We start from the raw sequence: 26,530 nt of genomic DNA on the forward strand, positions 1-26,530 counted from the left end.
CAACGTAAGATGTAGCTTAGGGGAGTTTCACTTGTTGCCATAGAAACCTTGTTTGTGTACGTGCAATGAAATGAGCTTTGGCTCCACCAGCACACCCGGGCTTGAGCAACACAAAGTTCTTGTCCATGAGAAGAATCATATTTGATTTTGCATCGTTCCTGTGTCTGTAAAGATAGAAGTATTTTAAGCTGTTGGATGCACAGGTGAAGCCCCAGCCTCTTTAAAAATACAAGAGGCTGTATCCAGTCAGGCTGAATCGTCAGTTTTCAAATTATCTTACGGAAGGAAGTTACTTAAGTAGTAATGGGGAGTAAAACCACAGTAGGTGGGAATCGGCCTTTCATCACATCGAGTGTAGATACAGCAGCTCTGCTGATACCAAGAACCTGCTCCCCAAAATGGGGAGATACTTGCAGCCTGAACACATCCCACCTGCACACTTCTCAACAACAGCAAATCAGTTCTGGTGGAAGCTGCAAACGGTCCGTGTTACCTGGACGCTATTCCTGGACATGAAACGCACAATACTTACATGTAATAAAATTAGCCAACAGACCAACCTTTTGAAAACTGTATTTTATTAAATATACAAAAGCTCAGCACTTGTGTAGAAAATTGTACCTTCATGTCTAACGTGGTAAAGCTGATTCATGTCCTGCACCCCGGGTGAGGCAGCAGTGCTGGTCTCTCCAGTGCAATCCTTAATCCAAGGTGTAAAGCTGGTGGTGGGCGGCAGCAGGAAGCCCATACTGCTTCTCAAAACGTTTATAACTCAGGTCTCACTTTGGTACAGTTTCTAACAAACACTTGCTTCTATGCATGTTCAAGTTCCTTTGGTGCAGGGAACACATTTCTCCTGATGGTCACGACTGGATTTCATAAACGACATGATTTTTGTATTGAATTGTGTAAATTAACAGAAAACAAAACCACTGTAGTGTAGGGAGGGCACATCTGGAAGATTCTAGCAAGATGGGGAGAGACTTAAAACCAGAAGAAGACAGTCTGTAATGCCAAGTACTGGTTACAGCAGAAATACGTCAACAGGTGCCATCGCAGCACTACAAGGCAACATTCCGCTGAAAGGACACAAAACTCAACGTTTAGCTACTACAGTCTATGAAATATCAAGCAAAAATATTTCCATCATTTCATTTTCATGGAGTACGTTCATCGTCCTACTAAGTGAAATCAAAGAAACAAACAGTATACACTCAAAAAAAGTCTTTTAAAGAATATACATTCAAATAGAAAAGCTAATTGTTTCAAGGCAGCAGGTTTTATTTTTAAAGGTCAATGACCAGAGTACCCCCTTAAATAAGTGTAATTCAAGGTTAAATGTCTGAAATAGTTACGCAGTGGTGTAGTCCTGCTACCACTTCAGATGCTTAACCAAGAACAACTCCAAAGACTCTTAAAAAGCTGGAGAAAAATCAATGATTTCTGACAAATCTGCCCTGCTGGCCCGGCCACTTGGTATTTCAAGTCACTTGACGTTACCGCTGTGTGAAATTCGACTAATTGGCGTCTGTCCTTCGAACACGTACACTTCCAAATGCAGCAAAGAAGCGTCCACGGCTGTACACGTACAAAGAGGCGGCAGCGGGAGGGTTTGTCAGGAACACACGCGGATTCCCGAAGGAGACGAACTCACGGCCCACGCGATGGCACTTTATAATACACAATGTGCCTCAGCTATCAGTGAGGTCTTGCCAGTGCTTCAAGCAAAGGGGGTTACTAAGTGGTAAAAAGCACAAATCTGCTCATTCACTGACTTACAATCAATACAGACACTCCAAAATGCTTTTTTTCCCAAATCAATGTCACCGACATCCTACAAACAGCATCCTGTAGTCCGATTTTTCACAGATAACCTGTATCGATAACCGCATTCAAGCCCCCTCCGCAGCTCTGGGTGCACGCTGCTGCGATACGCTGTACACGCTGCGGTCACCAAAATGTGCTTGAGAAGTTTCTAACCGGGATTCGGTGCAAAACCTGAGCGCTCCTCCTCACTGCTGCTTCTTTGGCGGAACACGAGATTTTGCAACCACAATTGGAACCACAGAGAGCAGCGCGATGAGCAGAGCCCAGAGCGGGCGGTGGAAGAGCCAGCCGACCGAGATGGTCAGCAGCGACAGCGAACTGGCCGCGCAGAAGGCAAACGCTTTTAATCCGATGCTCACCAGATCTCTCACCACAGGAAACCAGTCCACTGCAGAAAGAATGAACCAAGGGATAAAGCAGTTGACAAGATGATAGTTTAAAAGTCATCTTCATACCTAGGATTTGCACACTAACTATTGCAATCAAAAGACAGACTCAAATTATTTATCAAGAGCACTGGATAAGGCTTTTCAGCAGAGCATCCTCAAGGATAATAATTAAGCAACAGCTAAACCTCTAAGACACCAGGCTTGTCATCTCTTCAGACAAGAAGGAATCCAAAATGAAGTCTGAATCCAAAATGAAGCCTGAAGTCTTGTCCAAGGCTGGAGAGGCAGAGCTGACACCCTGCAGCTGTGGAACCAGCCTAGAGCACCTGATAACATGTGCTAGCATAGAAACTGATTGCTGGCAACAAGAGATGTTGCAGTAGCACGTATGTGGGTAAGTAAATAAGAAAATAAAAGCGAGCATACGGCTACAAAGCAAATGACAGCTTTGATGTTTGAAGTTTATACAAGCTGGAGGCACTGTCCTGCTTTTATCTAAGTTTTTATTCCAACATTTTTCTAAGCTATAAGGATAAACAAACCCCTTTTTTGTTGGGTGTTCACAGTAGCGTAGAATAACTAGACACAAATACACATTACTACATGACTACTAATTACAACCTGTTGGGGGGACCACTTGTGTATGAGTGTAGAAAGTAACTGGATTGCAGCACCTTGAGTTGGACTTGAAAGAACCAGCCCAGCGTGTGCTTTGGCTTCTGACTGTGGCGAGCACTGGGCTGGGATCTTCTGGAACCAGCAACAGATATTTGCCTTTTGTTTTTGAATGTTCACAAAACAACCACCTGGTTCTGGGCTCCTGTGTACCTGCAACTGCCTACAGTCACTTTCAGATCAAAAGCAATGAGTTCAAAACAGATTCCTCCTGATGACCAAATGAATTAATTGCATATGTGAGCAAGAAAAGACCTCTCTAGGGATTACAATCCTATCTCTAAACCATTTTAGCTTGCCATAAAAAACTTACCCAAAGTGTAAAAGATCCGGGTCATCAGGCTGATGCCCACAAACATGGCCAGCCAGCCTGCGGCACGGAGCGCCCAGGTCTTCATGGTGTTACTCTCGTGCTCTTTCTGAAACACTTCCTGCAAGCAAACACTGTTATGTGTAGCCTGTTCTCAATTTCTTTTGAGATCCTCTTGATCTCAGTGTATTACAAGCAAATCAGAGCCAAAAGCATTACGAATTCTCTCTCAGAAGATACACTACAGCTCATTCTGCAGGGTCTTTCTGCACAATATCGCTGCGTACTACAAGAGATTTCAAAGTGCAGCACAAAGAAAACCGACATTTTTCTAAGTGAAGACAGCTAAACAAGCCCCGTTCAACACACTAGAACCACAGGCAGAAAGCACACAGGTTTGGCTGCAAATGGATACATCACTCAACATGACTGTGGAAAAGAAGACACTAATAAGTAAAAGTAATAAGGAGGAACAATTTGACTTCACTGTCTCTGGAGGAAGAGAGAAAAGGCAACAACGTCCACTAATGACTGAAGGAAAAGTAGATGAAAGAAAGTAAGCAGCACACAGGGAAGAAAAAAGAAAAGGTGTATGTATATTGCATTGGGCAAAGCAAAGCGTCTGTTTGTGAGAATTCTGAGTAAGGCTTTCGAAAAATGGGTTCTGTGCCCCTCTGGCTCTATAAAATGTAACATAATAAAGAACTTAATGGGAAAAGGTACGTACAAGTAGTCAGTCACACATACACATACTCTACAAATTATTCATTTCCAAAAAAACCTAAAATTCTGTCTAATAAAGATTCAGAGCTCCCAGCAGAGATTCTGCTGCTACTCTCAAAACAAAAGCCTTTTAAAATGCTTCTGGGAGCTCCTGTAAGTTCTTCACACGTTAGATTTTTGCAGCAAGGCACAAAACAATCATTAATGGAAACAAACCTACTAAAAAGAGTAAATGAATCACCAAATTGCTGGAGCACGCAGGATTTATTGGAGCATAATGCTCTGCCTGAAGGTTCTTTCTCAGCCAGAACAGCAATAAACATTTCAAACAAGCCTAAACTCCTGTTATTAGCAGCTGAAGAGAGGATAGCTCCTATGGTTTGTTTAATTAAAGCCTGATGTTTGCTATTTTACACACAACCTTTTAAAAAATCACATGCTTGCATGTGTAAGTGGGAAACTACCAAAGAGCAAATAAAAGCAAAATGAGAAGGCACAGAAACAGCTTTTTAAGTAAAGAATGTGCAGCAGCAACACAAGGGGATTTAAAATATATATATATATATAGCTACTTTAGCCACAGTTCCTTTTTAAAATTAAAAAACCCATGAGGAATAACTATAGGCAAATAATATACTGCTAGTGGGTGAAGCACATTCTGCTGCAACACAAAGAATGCGCAGAAACCTGGAAGGCAAACAAAGGCTACAACGTGTTATCCTAGAAAAAGGAGAGAGAAACGCCAATGTGCACACCAAGCAGCTCCTCTTCTAGAGCAGGTCTGAAGGAGAACAAGAGCTCAACCCCCTGCTGCTTCGGCACTAGCAGCTCCAGTTCCAACCCTTCCCCAGTGCAGTGGGATCTCACCTCCGCGGAGAGATCCCCGGGGTACAGGATCTGCAGGACATCTCCAGACTTGGTGTGATATGGAACCAGTTGATCACCTCGCTGGCGAGCAATCACAGTCACCTTGGAAGAAAGGGACAAAGATTTACTGGTTACTGAGCTGGGAACGAAGTTTGTGAAATACAGAAAGAGCTGAAGACTCACCTTATCCGCAGAGCCCAAATGTGGGTCATCTCCGCTCAGACCTGCGTAGAAGAACGAGACACGAAGGTCTCCTACCTACAAACAAGAGAATATTGGAAATCAGGAAAGATTTCTTTACAAAGAAGAATCACAGGAAAAACAACTCTGCAAGGGAACCCTTTGTCTGTTAACACTTTTTCTGAACATTTATGTCAAGCCAGAGGATACCCAGAATGATTCCCAAGCTTTAATTTTTCCAGGCCTCATTGACAGCTGAAAAAAGGTAGCTCAAATGCTGTTTTGCACTATTCCCTCTGATTTAGCTGCAAGAGCACATTAACACCAATAAGATCCTACTTTCATCCCTTGTCATTTCATCTTTTGGCAGGTGAGGGCAGGTAGCACAAGCTGACAAGCAGATACTTTGCTGTACTCTGTTCGGCACAGCAAGGCAGAGGCAGAACCCACCTCCCAGCACCATCCCATGTCTTTCCATTTAAAAGCATGGCAGGCTCAAGAAAACAGAAGACAAAGAAGCAGGATCAGAGGCTTCCTGAAAGAGAAGCACTCCGATTTCTACGTATTTAAATAGAAATTGGATGTCTCCCTACTTTCTTTTCACATAATAGTAATCACTACTTTGGTTATTCTTTCTCATCTTACTTCTGGACGTCTGGGGTTCTCGCTGTGGTAAAAGTAATCTCCTCCTCGGGTAACATCAGCATGTGGATCCTCAAGGTTTGACAAGCTCAACTGCTTGAAGTCATCAATTTTATCCACAAGACCTAAGAAGAATAAAGAAACAAGCTCAGGTCCGGTGTCTAACTTGGAACAGCCAGTTTGCTTGCTGGATTCCTGATTATGCTTTGAAATGACCGTCATCGCGGAAAGAACCAAAATCCACCGCTGATGCAACAGTGGACACAAAGGCAGCGCAGAGCCATCCTTACCCTTGGAAAGAACAAAGCTGCCAACCTGGACGTTAGGAGAAACAGCAGTGAAAGACTCCACAGCCATGGCACTGAGGAACAGAGAGAGCGCCCAGTTAGTCCCAGATTTATCATCAAACTCTTGGTCTGCAGTATGTAATATATAGCACGTAAAAGGTATTATATCAAACATCAGGAGAAACTCAAAGAGCTAAATGGCTCTCAGAACATGAAAACAAATCCATCAAGAAACTGTGTCCAGACTTCATAGAGCTGGAGCCGTTAAAATAAGACAAGATACAACTGTCTCAGCCCCTGGCTTGACCTTCCATTCACATTATAGGATTTCATTGTTTTTGGTACTGAGCCCATAATGGGCCGACATGGAGTTCAGCTCTTGGGCAGCTGCTCAGTGGCAATACAGACCTCCTGAGTGGCAATTAATTAATCACATTCCTAGATTAATTCCTGCAACATTTATCTACACTCATAAATGCACTTTATTTCTAGCTTGGACGTATTTATCTTCCACTGTCAACTGCTAGATCTTACCTGCTAAATTAAGAAACCTAGATCATAAACCTTCTCCATATAAAGGTACTGCTACATCATGGCCAAGTTAATTAAACTCCAAACTCAGGAATCCTTTACTAATAGATTTGACTTCATTCTCACTAGCAGTACTACTAGAATCTCCTTGGCAGGAGACAACAAATTTTATTTTCGCAAATCTCTCAGTTGCATAAAAAGATGGATGGGTGGATGGAAGAAGACACACAGTACACACTTAAAACAGTCTCATTAATGCAAGGCATGAATTCTAAAGTCCAGCATGTCTGTGTACACCATGCTCTCTCACACAAGGATCCACCGCAGTTCTGCTCAGTCTCCTTGGTTTGTAACAATCACTCAGATGAAATGGTTTTATGTGCAGCACTTTTAAAATTATGGACTGTAGTAGCATTAAATCCAAATATTTCTTACTCTCAGATGGAGATTTGCATTTACTGGAGAACGCTTGGAGAATGTTCATTAACAAAGAAGCGTGCATGGGGGGCAAAGAGAAAGCATGTATGTCATCTGTGCAGCCTTTTTGCCATTATCTCTTTTCTATACAAGTCTAGTGGGGACTTACAATCAAAAACACATAGGTCTTCACTTTCTCTCCTGAAGTACTTCCAAATAAAGGACAGAAAATTTGGATAAGGCAACTCAACCAAAACAAAGTTCTGGAGATTTGGCTAAGTTTGGTTTTGTTAAAATCCTGGTCCTATTATCTCTCTAGCTGTATTTTTCGCTCACACATGATGTTTTTTGCCAGATGGCATCCTGCATCCTAAGGATCCAAGCAGGTGCTGCGAGAATGACAAACAAGCTAAAACTTAGCATTAAAAATGGCACATCATAGTGTAACTAAAATGCTGCAGATGAGAAATATATGAAACAAATTATATATGGGCAATCACCACAAATAAGCCTGTGAGCTCACGCATGCTACCTTAGAGAAAGCAGCATGCAAGTGGCATGGCGAGCTCATGAGATGCCTGTTATTCTAACTCTGTACTTGTAATAGAGGAAAGAATTAGTAACTGACTGCACCAACAGACAATAAAAGTCAGAAAGAAACCAACTGAAATTCTCCTACGTGGGGACCAAATGCTCCAGAGGTAATAAAACAATATCCTAATAATTACTAATGGATAGCTTAATTCTGGTCCCACCAGGCAGCTTTGAATCACTCTCCAATCTCTCTGTGTGTTAGTTCTCCCTGCTACCAAAAGACCAACAGTTTCCAACTGCTTCACTGTGTCATGAAGATTAATCATTTAGCTTTCACCTTTAACCAGAGACAGTGAAAGAATCCAGAGGGACTGTGCTTGGTGGTAAATTACCTTGGGTTTTTGTGTCCAATTTCTCGATCAAAGTTTCTGCTGTTCACGACTTCTGATTTCCATTCGGTATCTAAAGAAAATGATATGAAGGTTGTGGAGGAAACACGAAAAATCGCTACTCAGATCTTAGTTACTGAAGACACCTTTAAATCAATGAATCAGTTCTAAGTTACACTTGCAGGAATAACGTTTACATAAAAGTATGTATGTGGCAACAACAAGGTGGGGGGGCAAGGGGAGAGGAGTCTGAAGTTGAGCCTGTGCAAGGGTGAGAAACAACGTGTTTACCCAACACCTGAATCAGCAATTAAATATTTATTTTAATTGACAATAAATTAAGTTAATTTTCCCCAAATTGAGTCTGTTTTGCCCACAATGGCAAAACCGGTAAGTGATCTCCTTATCTTTATTTCAACATACGAGCTCTCCCATTCCTGTTCTGTTCAGTCTCTTGCACAGTCTCGCTGAGGGAGGGAGTAGGCAAGTGGCTCTGCGGGCCCGGGGCCAAAATTAACCCACCGCATCTACTAACACACAGACTTTTACTGAACAGAATCCACCAGTCTTGAGACAGACACTTTTTTTTTTTCCAATGGCATTTCTTTTTGTTCCTTGCCAGTGTAGGCCTGTTTTCCACAGCTCACAACCACCAGCTTTGCTCCTTATGTATCTCCATGCTGCAGGGCCCAATGCTTCACTGAGCTGGGCTGGTTCTAGGATCACACCCAGAAACTGCTGCACACCCACGTGACACATCCACGTGCTTTAATCACAGATAAATGAAGCTCAGAGACCAATCTCCAGATATACGATGACTCAGAGTGTTTTTCTGCCACTGGGTAGATCAGAATAATGCTGGCAGTTCTGCTCCTGCCAAAAAAGCAATTGGCAAAAGCCACAGCACACATCAGAAGGTGCTGACGGTTTTCATTAGCTGGTAATGACACCTAAACAGGCTCTCAAGACGCTGACAGGCTGGAGCTACGCTGCTCTTCCCTGTCTATTCTCTTCTGCTCATGCCTGACATATGCCCAATTATTTTACTTCTTAAAAGTAATCTCGGGCACAACTTTCAACACGTTCCCATCTCCTGTCACTGAGGACCTTTTGGGTCCGATCTCCAGAGCATCCTGTCCCTGGACGCTCCTCTGAACCTCCAGGAGCTCCAAGACAAGACTTTCTGTAGGAGCTACTTGGTAACAGCACACAAACTTTCATCTCCGTTACCTCAAGAAAGGGAGGTCTTGACATTGGTTTAGGAAACAGAATTTTTGCTTATTTCTTCACATTCCTTTCTTTCTGAACAAGAAAATACAGGGTGTACAACAAAAATCAAAGTACACACACATAAAAGTCCAAAGTTTCATGCATAAAAGGGACTTTCTGTTGATCAACTTACTGTATGAATACTTTGTCTCTTTCTTAATCTCACCATTCTCTTCATGTTCCCTGCAAAGAAAAGGCAAGGATGAGAATTAAAACAGTGCACACACATACCCCTGCTCAAGGCAGAACATACTTCACACATGAAATGCACAGACAGCTCAGTGGCAACACAAACTTAACTTTACCAGTAAACTAACTCTTCTCTGAACTACCTATTGTGAAGACATGGATTCTCTGTACAAGAAGAAAATTACACAAAAATGCTAAACAGCCACAACCCTTTTATTCCCAGGTTGCCAACAAGGAGGTGTTGACTAGATCAGAGGGAGTGGAAACATTTGAAAAAAGGCCTCAGATGTTACCCAAATCTTATCAGATGCAAATTCTGCAGCATTGACCATCTACAAGACCTGATGACTCCAAGGAAATTCAAGCGACTCTCTAAAAAAACCCAAGAGCTCTAGAATTCCCCTGCCATAAAGATTTGTTAGATGTTTTGGGGGGTGAGAAAAGAAAATGTGATGGATCCTGTTAATACAATAGCTTTACAAACAACTTTTAAGGATTTCTTTCACTTACGTGGACTCTTCATATTCTACCCATTGGTACATTTCCACATTACGCTTAAGTTTGACAGCCTGGATGGAGACGCCATAGCTGGGATCAAACAAAGGCTATTTAAAAATTAAAGAAAATACAAGTCAGGATAAATGCTATACCTCACAAACTCGAACACTGTGCTTTATTATCAAACCCATTTACATACCTCACTGTACATAGTTAATTCTACATTACACACAGTTGAATATAGAATAAACGTTACAAAAGACAAAAAAGAGCATCTCCTTATATCACTGGTAAGTCTGACCTAAAGAACCATCATCAAAAATTATTGCCACAGTGAAGAATAAAAGCAGAAATGCTGGCTAATGGCACACAGGTTTAAGTGTTTAAATCAGGGCGAGATTTTATTTTGCTGGAAGCTGCTGTGTAACCTTCTGCAATGCAACTGACCATGGAAAACATCATCACTACTGAAAAGTCATAACTTGCAGAGCCTCTGTACTCCAAGAGCCTAAAGACTTTACAGTATCTTGAACATGCAACAGGTTGCCTATACAAAGGAGATTGAAATTATCCACCAAAGGCAGTGGGAAGGTAAATACAGGCAGAGGCAGCATGTTGCTTAGGAGTAGGGAGCTCAAAGCTGTAGAGCATCTCCCTGATTCCAGGCCAAGAGCCAAATTTTGGGTGGTAGCTGGCAATGCTTGCAGGGGAAGAGAGAAGCTACATGTCTTCTTCCTGGATATCAAACATAATTTTAATTGGCAAATACTTTTATTTCCTTCCCTCCAAGCCTGAAATACATTTTTAAGATATTATTTTATTTACCTTAGACGTACTCAAAGCGCCAGCTAAGTGCACCAATCTCCCTTCATTCTGCTGAGACACACTGTGGATGTTATTAAGAGGGATCACAAGAGAAAGTCCCTCATCAAGAGATTTGGCTGTCCTTAAAGCTCGCCCCTGCAATCAAGAAAAGCAAAATCAAGTTGTGAAGAATCGATGGCACAGAAGAATTTTGTGAAAAAACTTAACAGATATGTGATCTGAAGACCACAAGGAATGCTCATATACTCAGCGTTCAAGACATTTTCTCAAAACACTCTTCTCCACTTTCATTCTCCATGTCTGACAGTTTGGGGCAGTACTTCTTATCCATGCAGCAGGACCACTCGCATTTACTAAGCTCCTCAAACATACATAGATAATTCCTACATGGGTCCAGAGTTATTGCTCTTCACCTTTTACCTTGTTCATTGTTCACAAATAACTGCAAAAATTATGCCAATTATGGTCCTTTTTCCACAGACCCATATGACTACTTGGCAGAAGTTTTCCTTACCTTACCATCCTATTACAGTGTGCTTTTTCCTGCAAAGTCACTGAAATTTGTAGTAGTTATTTTTCCTCTTTAGAGGTATAAAAGGAAGTCTTAAGTGAAAATTCACAGAATTCTGCTCCCCCACTCCAAAACTGCCAAAAGTGTGTATGTTTGCAACAGCAGGGTGTTAGGATTCCCTGCTTAATCTAATCATTTTTTCAGTCTAAAACCCGAGACATAAGATAACAGTTTTGCCACATAGAGCATGAATTCCTTTAATACAGTTATAACAACACTAGAAATGAGGATGTTATGTTATCCCAAGAAAAGAGAAAAGACTGGAACATGTCTGGCTCATGCAACCCTCTTTCAATGATACTACAGGCTCTTTCTGCACCAGCTCACAGGTTTTGGATCTTATCTCTCATCACACGCTGCCAGAGTCTCTACCACACTCAGTTCTACAAAAAGACAGTCTGTGGCCCAATGATTTTACTCTCTGTTATATCCCAAATATAAGCACCAGGTTCTCGAAACATAGCATTCATTTCTTCTGTGTGAAGTAATAAATATTTGACATGACCATTTTAGTAAGCCTATAAACGCAAAACTAGTTGAACGTCACCTCAGCTGTGACATTTTAAAGCTGTGCATAAACACTGACAGTATTTCACTTACTTCATTGGTAAAAAGAACGTAGAAAGACAGAAGAAATGTCACAAGTCCTATCAACATGCCTCCAGAAGTCTCGCTGAGCCTCTCCAGGAACCCCGGTTTGGCCTCACTTGTGATTTTGACATGTTCTTTTCTGCTGCCTGTGTCAGAGAACTGTTGGAGATAAACCCAAAAGGCAATATTTGGGTTACAGGGAAAGGCATTATGTTGCAAAATATGTCTTTTAGCTTTGGTAATACTGCTGATTTACAGGGTAGCACTTCTTGCCTCGGACCAAAACTTTCCTACACTTATTAAATGCCTCATTACACTTTTGATACTGGAAACACAGTCAATAAATAGAACTTAAGCCTAACGGAAAAAAACAAACGCAATGACAGTTGTTCAACATGTTCCTTCAAGCTTTTTTCAGTCTGTCTCTAGGTTCCCTATTTGGTGTCCACACCCCAGATCCAGCCCCTGACAAACTGAGTAATACTCCTGAATTCCAGAGTGACTAAAACATAGCTATAAATAACAAGTTCCATGTTACCTCCCCGATGGTAAGTGCCTGCATACTTTAAAATAATTGCATCTAGAGCAACAAGACGAGATAGCTTAAAACAAAATTGCTCTTGTCGTCCTGGTCAGTGCCACGTTAAAGCATGAAACCCCCAGGGGTTATCTCTGTGTACACTGGCTGTGGGAAATAACCAAGAAGTAACTTCAGATTAGCACACACAGCCAAGACAGAGGGTTGAGGATTCTCTTTTGATCGCCTCGGGACGTGAGGCGGGCTGGGACAGCGGCCCCGCTGCGCAGGGCCCCTCGCCTCAGGGAGCGGGAACAGGCCGACGCAGGGACCCGCCACACGCACCGCGGGGTAACGCCAGGACCAGCCCAAGCCGCACTTACATTCCTCGACATCTTGAGCCTCTTGCCCTCGCCGAGTACCACCCCGGGGAGCCCGCAGGAGCCACCGCAAGAACCGCGAAGCCGAAGCCGAAGCCGAAGCCGCAGCCGCGCCCTCCTCCTCAGGGCTCACCCGGCGCTCCTGCCGCCGCGCAATGCATGCCGGGACATGTAGTTCCTCACGGATGTAGCCGGGCGCGGGGCATCCTGGGAGTGGTAGTCCAGCGCCTCACGGAGCGGGTTGCTCCCTCCCTCGGGCCGCCATCGGCAGGAGGTGCGTCAGCGGCCGCCGGCGGGCAGGGAAGGCGCTTCCGGAGGCGGGAGGTCACCGCGTGGAGCAGCGCGCCGCTGCCCGGTGCTGTGGCGGCGGTAGAGGAGGAGCGGAGCGGGTCAGTGTGCGCGCGCGCCGCCAGGCACCGCACGGCTCCGCCATGTCCTACTGCAGGCAAGAAGGTGCGCACGGGTGTCCCCACAATGTCACGCCGCGGGGACAGGCCGAGCGTGCTCTCCATGAGGCGGTTGTGGGAGGGGGGGCGATGTGGGGCGGCTGTCCGCTCACCTCAGCCCCTGAGGGGAAGGCGCAGCCTGAGGGGAGAAGAGGCCGCGGGCTGCGTGTGGCGGCGGGAGGAGCTGCTTCGGCTGCTGCCTCCGACCTTTCTCCTCACGGGAGGCGGGAAGGCGGTTTGGGCCGTGAGGCGTGAGAGGGCGTTCAGGGGCCCGCGGGTGCCCCTGGGCCGGGCGGGGTGAGGAGATGCTGCCCTGCAGGGTGTTGAAACATCCCCGCGAAATGGCCGCGGAATGTGCGCACCGCGGGGCGCGGAGTTCAGCCCGCCCGGCTCCGCCATGGGGCGGCTGAGCTGTTGGGCGGGATCTTCCCGCAGGGGTTAAATTTCTACCGAGTTGGCTTAAGTGGCCAGAGGTGTGGTTTGTGGTTTGGTTTTTGTTTTGTGTTTTCTTTTTTTTTTTAACTTTTTTAAGGCAAACACGGTAGGTGGACAAGGTGAGTAGAGTAGGGATGTTATATTATATGGGTTGTATCTGTGAGGCTTGACCACTTCATATCCTGGGAGATGCGTTCCTCCCCCCCCAGCCCATTAATTAACGTACAGTGACAAAAAGTAAAGTTCCAAAGTGGAAAAAAGCCATACTATAGCTCCAAATGCCACTTGGAAATTAAAAACTTTGGCACACTGACTGTTGATTGTAAACTCTGGTGAGGTGGTTGTGACCTGTGGACTTTTATATTTTTAGTTTATTTATTTTAACAACATCTTGGATCTTTGTGAGATCTGTGAGCTGTCTTATGGCACCCTGCAAAATTACAGTGACACAGGTTGGAGTTTAAATATTTCTAGACATATATTCTATAAAATGATTGGGCAGTCTACATTGTGAAGTTTGTTGGAGTGCTATGCAGAGTTGACAGGAAACTGCTTACCTTTTAAAAAGAGCTTCGTTTTATCTGTTTTCTCAGACATGTTTAAATGCATATTGGTTACTGAGCGAAGTAAAGGGAATTGCTGAACATGTGCTAGTTGAGGTCACATTGAGGGACAAGAAGATACTAATTTCTAATATGCCGAGTCACTGTAGTGGCCTTCTTGAATTTGAAAGGAAGTTCTTGGGCAGCTCACCATTGGTTTTTTTTTTGCACTCAATTAATACTCAGTTGTGTTTTCAGAAGAGTTTCAGGCAGCTGTTCTCTTCTGCTGTGTCTGCCTCAGTGTTCTTCATAGTTTCACAAAGTTGTTAGAAAACTGCTCAGGTTTCCAGACAAGCTTCCCCCAACCCAGCCACAGAACTTCTTTGTTAAATCAAGATATGCTGAGTTGGTTTCCTGTCTTTGGTAATGTTCCTAGTAGCTTTCAACACAGTTAGTTCTACACTGTTAAGGTCCTCTTCAGTATTTAATTCAGATAATTACTGGAAAATATTACACTAGTCTTTAATGGAGGGTACTATTATTAAAAAGTATCCTATTGAACACTTTCCTGTAACTTAGTGTAGCTTTTCTTTCATTCTGCCTTTTTTTGTCTAACCCCTTGGAACAGGTTAGTCCTGGAGTACTTTGAGCTTGTTTAGAAACAGTTTTTTAATTTCACAGTTCAATGAACTGCACTGTGATCTACAGCTAGTACAGTATGTTGCTGTGGAAATAGGAGCTTTAGAAGAATAGAGTTTCGGTTGTGTACATGTTCTTCTGAACCAACAACTGTTCTGATTGAAGGTGATTGACAAGTACAACAGAACTCATTCACTGTTAATATTAATACATCATACTATCTCATTACCTTGTGGTGTTCAGCAGGTTTATAAATGACTCATGTCTTGGCTTTCTCTGAAATTTGGCTTGTTGTCTCTTACATGGTAGGAAAAGACAGAATTATATTTGCAACCAAGGAGGACCATGAGACACCCAGCAGTGCTGAGCTGGTTGCAGATGACCCTGATGACCCTTATGAAGAACAAGGTCAGTAGTAAGTAGAAGAACTGAAGGAGTGTTATGTTACATATATCATATTCTAACAAAAAACCTTGTATGAAGTAGGAACAAATTATTCATTCATTTTTAAAGACTGAGGGCAGCTGTTTTTTCAGTAGATAAACACCCAAACTCTCAGCAGTTTTACCTTCCAAAATAAGACATCACAAAGAACATGCTTCTGTTAGAGTGATTTTTTTTTCTTTTTCAACATTTTCAATGATCTTTCAACGTGGTCTGTTCAAATGCATCAGTTGTAGTTTTGGTTAGTAGCCAGAGATATCCAGAAAAAAACTTTCCTTCCTTTCTTTTATTAATAAAATTAGAGCTTAACCAGTGAAATTTATGGTTGTTTTTTCACTGTTTTAAATGACGAATTGCAGTTTTCACAGAAGCTGAAGTGAGTTACATATCAGTGTCACTGATGGGAGTTGCTCACCTGCCTGCATGCAGCAGAAATTGCTCAATTTGGTGATCTCTGAATATGCATTTTAACAACAATTATATCTGACCAATCCTGTACTATACTAGTAGCAACATAATCAATAACTGGTAGTAATATCTTTCAGTGGCATGTGACAGGTAAGTTCAAATTACTCAGTTTTCAGTTGTAACATCTTGTCTTGAAATTTAACTTGTAAGTTAAATTTTCAGTGAAGATTACAGTTCTTGTATGAAGTATATCTAACCTTTAAGAGAGCAGAATATTTCTGAGATCAAGACTTGTAACGTTCTGATTGCACAGAGCATATTTTAGGTTGTTCCTAGTGGGTAAATGAAATAATCTTCCTATCATGATAATTAAATAAATGTTGCCCTACATTGAGAAATTGTCGTGAACATCTGTGAATTTGAGTTATTTTTCTTTCTAATTGCCTTTATGCTTATATATCTTTTAGCCTTTTTGTGTGAAGTGGTCTCACTGCTTTCAGCTCAGCTGAGATAGAAGTAAATGCTTCACCCTTTTTGAAATTTTGAAAGTGAAAGTTATGCCGGTGGCTCTGTGACCTGTAGAGGGCAGTATTTAAGCACAGTTCACAGCTGGAGCACACAGGGTCTCTTTCTTAGCTGATATGGTATGTAGTTTAATTTGAACCATATTGCTCTGCAGGGTAGGTTCAAGTTAGCATTTCATATTGCAGTGTATCTATGAGTTCACTCTATGTACCTTTTAGCAGCTGTGGCTGATGGAAACAAATTAAGAATTCATTTGCAGCAGTTTTGAAATAGCGTTCCTGCTGTAAAACTTACGGAATTGCACCTCAAACACAGATGGTTGCTGTCCTCTCCTTTCTCTGTTTCTCCAGGGTTGTTCCTGTTGTGTTATTTTAGAGACAGTTTTCAAGTGGTTCCCACAGAGGACTGTTGAAGCAAAAACCCTAATTCTTTTAAGAAAGAACTTGATGAATGATCAGATGTACAGGAGGGGTTTTATGACTGATGATGCCCCTTTCAATTGTGCTTCCTATGTGCATGTCACCTTATGTTGTGAATCATTGGCAGATAAATTGGTTATTGGAACTTTTGCCATATAACAGGGAAGAAGCTTCTCAGAACCACAGGACGACTTCATTACAGCAAGTACTAAGACAAGTGATTAGGTTGTGTGATGTCAGCAGTTAATTGCTAATGCAAGTCTTGATCTGCTATGATGTAAACAGGATTGTTTTTTCTTCCCCAAGCCCAGGCTCAAGTAGATTATGACCCACTGGATCAGTGAGGTTCAGGCTGCATTTGAAAGAAGTTTCAGTTCATTTTTAATTAAAAATAGTAATCCCGTCTATTGCAAACTTGCAATTCAGGGAGAGTGATGCATTAAATCTGTTTCCGTTGTAATTGTGTTCTAAGCTACCTGATACACTGACTCATTGAAGTGTGCATTCTACTGTAATTATCAGTTAGGAAATGCTTGCATTATTAATCTTTTTCTTTTAAGCATGGTTTCTGTGAATAATATAACCCAAACTGATGCTGTTTCAGTGATCAAATAGGTGCAAATCAATGCTCATGTGATGTACAAGATTGACTTGTTTATGAGATAACTCATATTGTTAAAATTTGCATGCTTACAAGGCAGATCTGGTTCTAAAGGGAACAATTTATTTTTAAGAGAATTATTTTACAAGTAATTTTATTGCTGTGATGTCTTCAGGAACATTTCAAAATTAATTTATTTTTTTCTTTTTGAAGTATTAGAAAAATGGCCATTTAAAATGGCTGGTTGGTGTTAGTGAGGAGAAATAAAGGACTTCAAAATATAGTTTACAAATCAAGCCGTATTTTTTTCTGCACTATCTGATCAACATCTTTCTGCTTTGTCATCCTTGACAATAATGACCCTGGCACCTGCCATCCATTTCCATGTCTCAAAAGTTCTTCTTTTCTTCTGGGCAACTAGAGATACCATGATGTACAGTACTACGTATATCTTCTCAGTGCAGTAATTACAGATATTTTACAAAACTGTCCTGCTGATTAAAGAATGACCTATGGAAAATTGCAGTATTGCTGTAGTTAGCTAAATCATGCTAAGGAGGCTGTTACATTCTGTAATGAAAAGGAGACTGATCAACACTGAGATTTCACTGACTTGGTGTAATTTTCTACTGAACCACATTGAGAGCACGTCGCTGATGAATTGCAAATCAGAGTAAAACTTTACTTTCATTCCTTATAATGTGTCAGTAAATATGATTGAACTGCTTTTGCTGTACCAGCATGTAAGATTAATGATATTGTGGCCTGGTGTCCAAGGAGATGATAGTGGGACTGAACCTGGTGTCTAGAACTTCATGCTCCCAGCTGACAAAGACAGTTAAGTAGGCTTGGTGAATTCTGTGGGAGTATTTTAGGTGACATCAGGCTCTAAATTCAATTTCATGTTTGGGTCAGAATTAATGCAACTTTATTCTCTGACAATGGTATTTTCATACCTGCTCCTAAAGAGAAAGAACTTAAACTTCAGGTTTATGCACATGCTGTTGGCTTCTGCAGAAACTCAACCTGGACACAAAGTTAGAGAAATCTCCTGCAGAGCAGGAGAGCAAACTGTTAAAGTGGAGAAAAGTGGAGCTTGGATCACAGCACAGTATTTTTCCTGTTCTTCATATGTGACCATAATTACATATATACTTGTGCAAAGTAGAGAAGGGGGTGGGATGTGTTGCTTTAGAGCAACGTAATAGAGGTTCTAGAAGCCCACCTGACTGAGTCTGTTATATTACTTTTCTATACCTGACTGTTAAAAAGCTTTTCCAAAACTTAGAGAGGAAATGAGTTCTCTGCCTTGCTGTTTGAACTTCATTGTGCAAATCAGTTGATGTTTGAAACTACATATGCCCATATAAATCTTCACCTTGCTCTTCCATCACTGAAGTATTTCTGTGGTGACTTCAACTGTTCCAGAGCAGAAATTTACAGCTGTTCCCGTTTAGAGTCTAAAATGAGACCTAATTCACTTTCATTAGTGATCTGAAGCGCAGTTTGGTTTCTGGGAACCAGACAGGCTGGCATGCTCTTGCTCTTCCTTGTGTTCTGTGGTATGTGACTTAATCTGTGCCTTACAAATAAACTGGTTTTTGTTTTTGTAATTCTGGTTTTCCAGTTCAAATTTTAAGAGGGAAAGTTGTAGTTAGTATCCCAGCCTTCATTTAAAATGAGAAGAAAAATGCATCCATCCAACTTGATTTAAAAGAATTCTAGTCTTAATACCAGAATTAAATTCTTATGACTTGTATGACACAGTTTTAAGGCTCACTTCTTCCCCTGACAGCGTCTGGCGAGTGGACTGACTTTGATCTGCTTTTGCAGTTTCCTTAGATATTCTCAGTGGTCTGTAGTCCAGGGAGCAAGACTTAATTCAGGCACAGATGTAGAACTAGTCACCCTTCTGCCCAGTGAAGGATCATTCAGATCAGCGACAGAAACAGGCTGGCCAGGAAGAGAAAGGTGTTCAGCACCCTTGAAGCTACAGAACTAATATGACATTGTTAGTACTTCAGCTTACACCGACAACCCAGAAGCTTTTGCTGAATCAAATCAATTTTTGGAAGGAGCGCTTAACTTTTCTTTTCTCTCGTTTCTTCAGGATTGATCTTGCCCAATGGAGATATCAATTGGAATTGCCCGTGTCTGGGTGGAATGGCTAGTGGTCCCTGTGGGGAACAGTTCAAGTCAGCCTTTTCTTGTTTCCACTATAGCACGGAAGAAATCAAGGGATCAGACTGTGTGGACCAATTCCGTGCCATGCAGGAATGCATGCAAAAATACCCAGATCTTTACCCTCAAGAGGATGAAAATGATGAAAAAGAGAAGTCAAGCAAAGATTTGGAAGCTACTCCTATGGAGGCTTCTGCTGTTGAAGAGAAGGGCTCTAGCTAATGAAGATGCAAGGAGGCTGTTGTCTCCATTTCTCATTTTCAGAGACCTGGACTTTTGCAGTATGTCTGTCTTTTGAATCGTCAAGAAATGTTTCACCATTGTTCTATACACTGTATTATAGTAAATTATTGCTGAGGGAGAAATCTCAGTGCTACAGCCTTGCAAATAAATACTGCATAGTATGTGTGTGTATTGTGTAACCTGCTATCAGACACAGTTAAAACTTTAACAACCGTTTTTTACCCTCAAGTTCTCCTGGAGTTTTGACTTGAATAATGTCTTCAAATAGCTTTCAACTAAAATTCCACTAGCATACCAGGTCTGTCTTCATTTCAGTAGGTTCTGATCAATGGCTGCTTTTTAAAATATATTCTATTCTATTAATAGAAATTGCATTAAATGATTTCCTTAAAGATTTTTTTTTTTTCCAGAGTGATAGAGGACATTGAAAATGGCCTAAATCTAGAATTTGTAAAATAATTTCAATTTTTTGTTTATGGTTGCATTTTACTGTTGGGATAAGGTTAGGAGTGCCAGAAAAGTGTTGAAATGTTTATCTCCTTTGATTTCATTTACTTCTTGTCATGGCTTTTGCATTTTAAAAATGGTGTGTTGTATAACCTTTGATATGAATGGAATGAATGTTGATCACTGGGTTTATTTTTTTGCTCTGAAACCAGTTTTTGGGTTCCTTTAGTTAGTACCTGCTCCATCAGTGTATAGACAGGCTCTTGCAAAATACTTTGAGAACACAATGAAAATGTTACCTGGTATAATGGTCTCAAAACAGATACTGTGACTTAAGTACATATTAAAAAGCAAATACTTTTTACATTCATTAAAAGCTCCTGTTCCTGTCATGTATTTTTTTGTTAACACTGCTTGGATTTGAGATACTCTTCTGTGTTCTAAGCAGCCTTTTAATCGGTTTGTGGGTTGTGAAGAGCAGTTGTTCCAGCTTGGTGGATTTTTATTCGTGTCCAATTCTTTTATCCCCAGCCAAGGCAGAGAAGTATAAAAAATGCAGAGTATTTTCTGTAGCAATAGTAGAGTATGGATCATGAATCAGCACTAGAGAGGACCTGAACAGCTATTAAAATATTTGAAAATTACTTTAGCAGTGCAAATAATTTAGTAGTAATTCATTACAGCTTAATACCCACACATAAGGGAATGCTACACTGTTTTTCTTTCCTAACAAAATGTAGGCTGTGAGAAATGTATTACAAAACAAATTGTACATGTGGCTTTAGTAACCATTCATTGCAGGATTATTTGGAGTTTTTTTCTCTCCTTATGTGTTGGTTAAACTTAAGCAAAGCATTAAAAGTTGTAGTGGCAGTAATACAGCCCAGTACATCTGGTAAAGTTTGAACACTTGCCCGTCTCTGTGGGCAGCAGCCTGGAGTCCTCAGTAGCATTGCTTCCATATAATGTTTTGGTATCTTGCTTGCATAAGTTATTTCAGTGTTAGTGATGATGCTTCTGAATGTTAGAGGAAAATTTCTGTTACATTTTACGGTGTCTTTGAGCTGTTGATGTATTTTTTTATATTTGGAGCCTCAAAAAAAATTGTAGGCAATTAAGAGGCTGACAGCTACTCAGTTCTGAGGCCGTGGACAGCAGATACCCTCAGCATCTCTTTGCTTTTAAGGGAAACAAAGTGTGACAGAGCTTCTCAGTGTGACTCTTTCAGGTGTAGTAAGACGAATGCCAAGTTAACTTGAGTAAATGGGCACAAAAGCAGCAGTGATAAACCTTGGCACTTAGGCAATTGGCCCATGAAAATGAAATCTTAGGCAATCAGATAAACCCTGGGCACCAAATTAAAAAAAAAAAATCACAAGCACCCAAGCTTTTGGTTGTTCAAATGGAAATCCAGTGTATTATTTGTGAAGAAGCAAGAGCTGTTTGTGAAGGGGTGCTCTGTTCTAAGAATGGTTTGCCTCCTGTTTTTTTCCACTATTCTTTTCTTTCCCACGTTGCCTCAATTCCCTACAGGTTTTGGATTTATCCTCTGTAACAGTATTTATAGCACTTGTGTACAAAACATAAAATGCAAGAATCCTGGTCCAACAGTAGCTCAAGACCTGAACACGACACAGGGAACATGCAGCATATAATCTAACGTATTTGAAGGTATATTTAGGTTGGAGTTGCTTCTTTCTGACAGCTGTGGCTTGGTAACCTGTTGTGCTAGATCCACTATAAATATGGAATATGTGAAAGGGCCTTACTGTGGAAAAACACTATGTAATGTGTTTAAAGTGTTTTGAGAAAGGAAGTCAGCTCTATTCCTAAAGAGGTCTTTGTCGAAATTATCACTTTTTTTTCCTCCTATCCTTGTCAAATTAGAAACTAGCGTAACTGTCATCACTTCACTGCGTTTTAGTTCTGCATAATCCCTTAAAAGTGGAAGTGATGTAACTTGGACTACAGAAAAAGACCCCAAGTGTCTCTCACTCTCCTCACCTACTCTTCATTCATGGGAAGGAAGAAAGCTTTCATTATGGAATAAATGCTCTTCATTTAATTCCATGCCTTTTAATTGATCTCTGATGTACTGACTGTGATTAAATATTTGTTAGAGTTTAGTGCAAACGGACTGTTAACAAGACATGAGCCACGTGTAGATGTAATAGAATGTTTTTAGTACAAATTACTTACCCTGAATAGTTATGTGCAGGTATAATCCCAATCGGATTTTATTAATTTACTTTTTAGAATAAAAAGAGGTGGTTTTAATTGTATTCATCCTCCAGACTTTTATCACTGATCCTAAAATACTGCCTTGTACAATATTACTATGTTATACTTCAGTTTTCCAGTTTTAATAATTCTTATTCAGTTGTTGTATGCTCTTGTAATTCTGGAGTTAATGCAGTGGTGAAACAAGCCATAGTTTTGAAGGCGGGTAGAACTGTTATCAACTGGCTGGAACCCCTGCATGATGCAGGCCACAAATTAATATATAACTTGGGATAACTTGCTTGCTAGGATGGGGTTGTTCCTGCCATCAACTTAGACTTGAATCCATGGAGGATGTGTCTCATCTCCTCATGTGGATAAAGATTGCATATAAAACTTGTCTCTTAGAGGTGATTGTTTTAACATAAAATATATTATAAAACATAGTTAAGCATTGAAAAGTGGTTAAAATTAGATAAATAGCATTTTCAGAATGTGTTCAAAAGTTTCTCTTTTTTTTTGCTTTCCTCTGCAGTACAGCCTACCAGCATTTCAAAGACCGAACTTTAACTTGTGTTCAGTAACTTTCCTAGAGAGATGACCTTGCTTCAGGTGTGAAAATGACCTTTTTTTTTCCTCCCTTTTTCCCTGCAGCCAGAATGATATACACAACAGTGTCTAGAGGGAGATGTTTATCTTGCAGCTCATTCTAAGGATCATTAGATCTGGGGATCTGGCAGGGCTGTGTTGGAAACAAGATCTATATCCTAGGCAGTTCTTATTGAGAATGTCCTTGTTAAACCTTACAGCGATGTCTCCTGTTCATCTAAGGCACTTATCTGATCACATGTCAATGAATCTCTTTGAGGAAAGTTTTCACCTAAATAGGTAGAACCTACTTTCTTATTCCTAGTGAAGAAAAAAAGGATATTATATGCTTCTTAGACTCTTGTTTTACTTCTCATTAAAATTCTAGCAGCGTTAGTGTGGGACAGTGTAGAGAAGCTACCAGCAGTTTGTCATTTATTCTTAATCAGCTCTGTTCATTGGACGTGACTTCGTTTTGTTGAACAGCACCAGCCTGCCTGCAATTGGTTTTCAACTGCTGTTAACCCCTCTGGAGCTGATGTTTTATTAGTGATACTGAGAACCTGAGAGATGAGCCACCCCACAGAGGAAGAGTGGAGAAGTGCAGCAGTGATTATTGTAACACCAAGGTTATAATTCTTTTCCACTAGTGCAAGATAGTACCTAATACAGTTTGCGGGTCCGTGTGCGGTTATTTAAAATGTCAAAATAGCTAATTTGGTGGTGAATTCATAGCTAGAGCATTAAGTTCTCAAGGCCTTAAGCAGATGTTAATCTTTTTTGGGTGTGTGAGTCCTGAGTCCTCAGCATTTGTAGCTAAAGCATCTTCCACCCACCTGTCATCTGTTTCTATCTTCATACTTTGCATCCCACGAACCAGCTCCATGTAAAGGAGCAGTTTTAGGACCTGTTAAGTATTTTTTTTTTACATGTCATTAGATCTCAAACGAGTAAAACTTCCTGCATATATTTCTCATGGGAATTAAGCACCTGCAAGCAGCTACATGCAAGATTTTGCACAATTGGGTTTTGATGAGTTATTGAATTAACATGCCATTTACATAAATTAACTACTTGGTTTGTTTCCAATCTGTACATCTTCTCATACCAATTGTACGTTTTTGGTAAGTTGCTCAGGAGCAAAGTAACGTGTCATGGTTGCCATATTAGCTAAATGCTTTTCACCACTTGCCTAACACTGTCGAAGCGGGAACCTGATGTTTGAAATGTTTGTCGTTTATTACCTTAAAAAGAATTCATGTGCATGTGGTTTGACGATTGCATGGTTTACATTTTTTTAAAATAGATCAATATATCAATCGAAAAATATCAATGTAAGTGTCTGAGTATTTTTAATTGAAATTTTAAGTAAAAAGAAAAAGTGCTACAACACATAACAACATGCTAACTTTTCCGGGTCCCGGGAACTTGAGGGAGAACATCATGTGAATTATATCAATTCAAAGAATGTTTACATAAAGCAGCATGGAAAACTTAGGAGACATGGTAAATGCTACAGACAAAACTTAGTCTTTATAGCAGTGAGCCCCTCTCAAAGAGCAATGCACAAAGGCTGTGCATAGGTACATTTTCCTTCTTAGCTGCTTGCCAAGAGCAGAAGCTGGAGAAGTATTAGTAGCAATTTCTCAGTCCACTGGAGTTAGGGCTCAGCACTCCAAATGTTCATTTAATGAACTCCTGTGATGCTCTGAGGGTTCAGAATGATCGTGTGTTCATGGACACACGTGCTGCACAGCTGTTGCAGAGCTGCTTGGACATCCAGCAATCCTGAGTTTGTTCCTATCTGTGGAAAGTTACACATGCTTCTGCTTAGACTATCACCTGCTCTATTATAAATTTTCCACAGCTTTACAGACTTCTTTTGTTGTGGGTAAAGGCTTTTATTTCACCCAAGTGATACATCATTGCTACTGTGTGGTACGTGATTGCTACTGCTTGTGAGGCACCTTGTTGAGCTGAGTGCTGTGGGGTTGTTCATGTGGCAGTTTTATTTAAAGACTGGCCCCATTTTAGATGTGCTAAAAGAAGCTGTCCAGCCACTTCTCTATTGGACAAGTGTGTCCTTTTTCTATGTTGGTATTCTTTGTATTATTGTGCCACCTAAGACACAGTCATGGAGGATCACAAGGTATGTGATATTGTACACAGGCCTACAAACCGACTCTTTTGATACAGGAATACCATACCTTCTATGGTGGTTCTTTTCATTTACTATGTATGACCTTGTTTGCTTCTTGTGAGGAATATGTAACAGCTTCTACTAGGAAGACGGTTGTCATCTTGCACTGTCTCATGCTTGTCTTCATTCCAGGTACCAGTGCACAAGAAAATAACTTTTTTCCTTTCCAAAGTCTCATGGTAATTAATTTAAACTTTCCCATCTCATCTTTAGTCAATTGCTGTTCCAACTTGATCTATGCTGCTTATTTCTGTTTATATACTTACTTTCAGACAAGCTACCCAGGTTGTAGCACTGCAGAATGAAGAGATTGCACGTGGGAGCTTGGTTCTTTTATTTTCTTCTCTGGGAACTTGGAGATACCCGGTTAGCAGAAGTAGTGACACCAATAACAAGTCAACTTGCTGTGTTGACTCACCTTAATATGCTTTCATTTTTCACTTTCACATTAAATTCCATGGTTGTGGAATACCTGCTACTCTGTACAGCAAAGCCATTAAACACGAGCTAGTAGTTGGAACAAAGTGTGCAATGTTTCTAACTAATGGAGGGAAATGAAGTAGACTTAGCTCTGCAGGTACCAGCAAGTAAATCAGAGATTCAAAAAGAATGGGGAATTAGAAGGAGAAGAAATTAGCTGAATATTTTGGGGCTTCCCCACTGTACTTGATTTACACTTTACTCAAGTGTTTGTGTGTATCACCTACTTTTGAGATACCTGAAATGTGTGATATATTGATGTCTATCTTGTTTGCACACAATGGTGTTTGCATTTGGTTAGTCACTAATTGCTGTATTACAGTAGGCCCCAAGAGAACACACCGGGGTTGTTGCAAATAGTATTTCTAATAGCAGTAGCTAGAAATGCTTGTAAATGGCCAAGTTAAAAATAACTTTCATCCACAGAAAGGCATCATGCAGATATTTACCCTCCCCACAAAATCACCAATCCAGCACAAACAGTGGAGTATGAGAGTTTCCTTTAATATGGTACTGCCTATAAACCAAAATGGAATATAATTGTCATTAAATAAGATCCCCTGCAGGTAAAATGGCCTGTGTTGAAAAGCATGTTCCTTAGCTTAGTTCTAAATTTACACTTGATTTTCATTTATTCTGAGAGGCCCGTTGAGAACAGACTGTAAATTCATGTACACATCTTTATTGATACTTGGAAGAGAACTAGTCAATCTTTTTGTTGTGAGATGATTTCTGGAGACAGCAAAGCAAGCAGTTGCTATGCTCTTAATTTCTGTAAGCTGACATTTCAAATTAAGCCAAATTCCTTGGTTTAAAAAAGTGTTTTATTGCATTAATTAAATGGCTTGTTGGAGATGCCACCTTGTGGGATACCATTTTAGTTAACAACAAATAAATAACGAAGTGAAAGAGGGAAAGCAATGGCAAGGGACTGGGGGAAACTTCCTGAAAAGGGTATAGGAAGAAACACTGTTCATGCACTGCTGGGAGAAAAGGGCGGCTTTTATTTTGTGAGTATCTGCTTGTCATCCATTTCCAAATGAGCTGAGGATTTTTCTGCTGTTCAACCAATATAAGGTTAAAAGGAAAAGAGCAATAAAT

The 26,530-nt window shown here is 40.8% G+C and overlaps 2 protein-coding genes across 2 annotated transcripts; one reads left to right on the forward strand and one right to left on the reverse strand.

The window, feature by feature from the left end:
* Nucleotides 1–570: 570 nt before the first annotated feature.
* On the reverse strand, nt 571–12,748 carry TMEM43 (transmembrane protein 43). Its single transcript, XM_080350511.1, has 12 exons — nt 12,615–12,748; nt 11,724–11,873; nt 10,553–10,687; nt 9,740–9,834; nt 9,174–9,223; nt 7,775–7,844; nt 5,904–5,974; nt 5,617–5,738; nt 4,975–5,049; nt 4,792–4,893; nt 3,205–3,322; nt 571–2,215 (listed from the first exon to the last, which is right to left on the reverse strand). Exons 1-12 carry the CDS (start codon nt 12,624–12,626, stop codon nt 2,013–2,015), a joined length of 1,203 nt encoding a protein of 400 aa, XP_080206637.1. The 5' UTR covers nt 12,627–12,748; the 3' UTR covers nt 571–2,012.
* A 107-nt stretch (nt 12,749–12,855) lies between these two features.
* On the forward strand, nt 12,856–20,604 carry CHCHD4 (coiled-coil-helix-coiled-coil-helix domain containing 4). The gene is made up of 3 exons (XM_080350733.1): nt 12,856–13,064; nt 14,983–15,081; nt 19,181–20,604. The coding sequence occupies exons 1-3, from the start codon at nt 13,043–13,045 to the stop codon at nt 19,471–19,473; spliced, it is 414 nt and encodes a 137-aa protein (XP_080206859.1). The 5' UTR covers nt 12,856–13,042; the 3' UTR covers nt 19,474–20,604.
* The last annotated feature ends 5,926 nt before the right edge of the window (nt 20,605–26,530 follow it).

Source organism: Nesoenas mayeri, assembly GCF_963082525.1.
Source record: "Nesoenas mayeri genome assembly, chromosome: 10".
NCBI lineage: Eukaryota > Metazoa > Chordata > Aves > Columbiformes > Columbidae > Nesoenas > Nesoenas mayeri.

Bases quoted from the DNA above. Each gene is read 5' to 3' on its own strand.
- TMEM43 (XM_080350511.1), bottom strand. The intron at 5,050-5,616 runs GTAAGATGAGAA...TCTTGTTTGTAG, and splicing joins AGAACCCCAGACGTCCAGAA to GTAGGAGACCTTCGTGTCTC. The intron at 2,216-3,204 runs GTAAGTTTTTTA...TTCTTTCTGCAG, and splicing joins CCGGATCTTTTACACTTTGG to TGGACTGGTTTCCTGTGGTG.
- CHCHD4 (XM_080350733.1), top strand. From the start codon at position 13,043: ATGTCCTACTGCAGGCAAGAAG. The intron at 13,065-14,982 runs GTGCGCACGGGT...CTTACATGGTAG, and splicing joins GTCCTACTGCAGGCAAGAAG to GAAAAGACAGAATTATATTT. The intron at 15,082-19,180 runs GTCAGTAGTAAG...TCGTTTCTTCAG, and splicing joins TGACCCTTATGAAGAACAAG to GATTGATCTTGCCCAATGGA.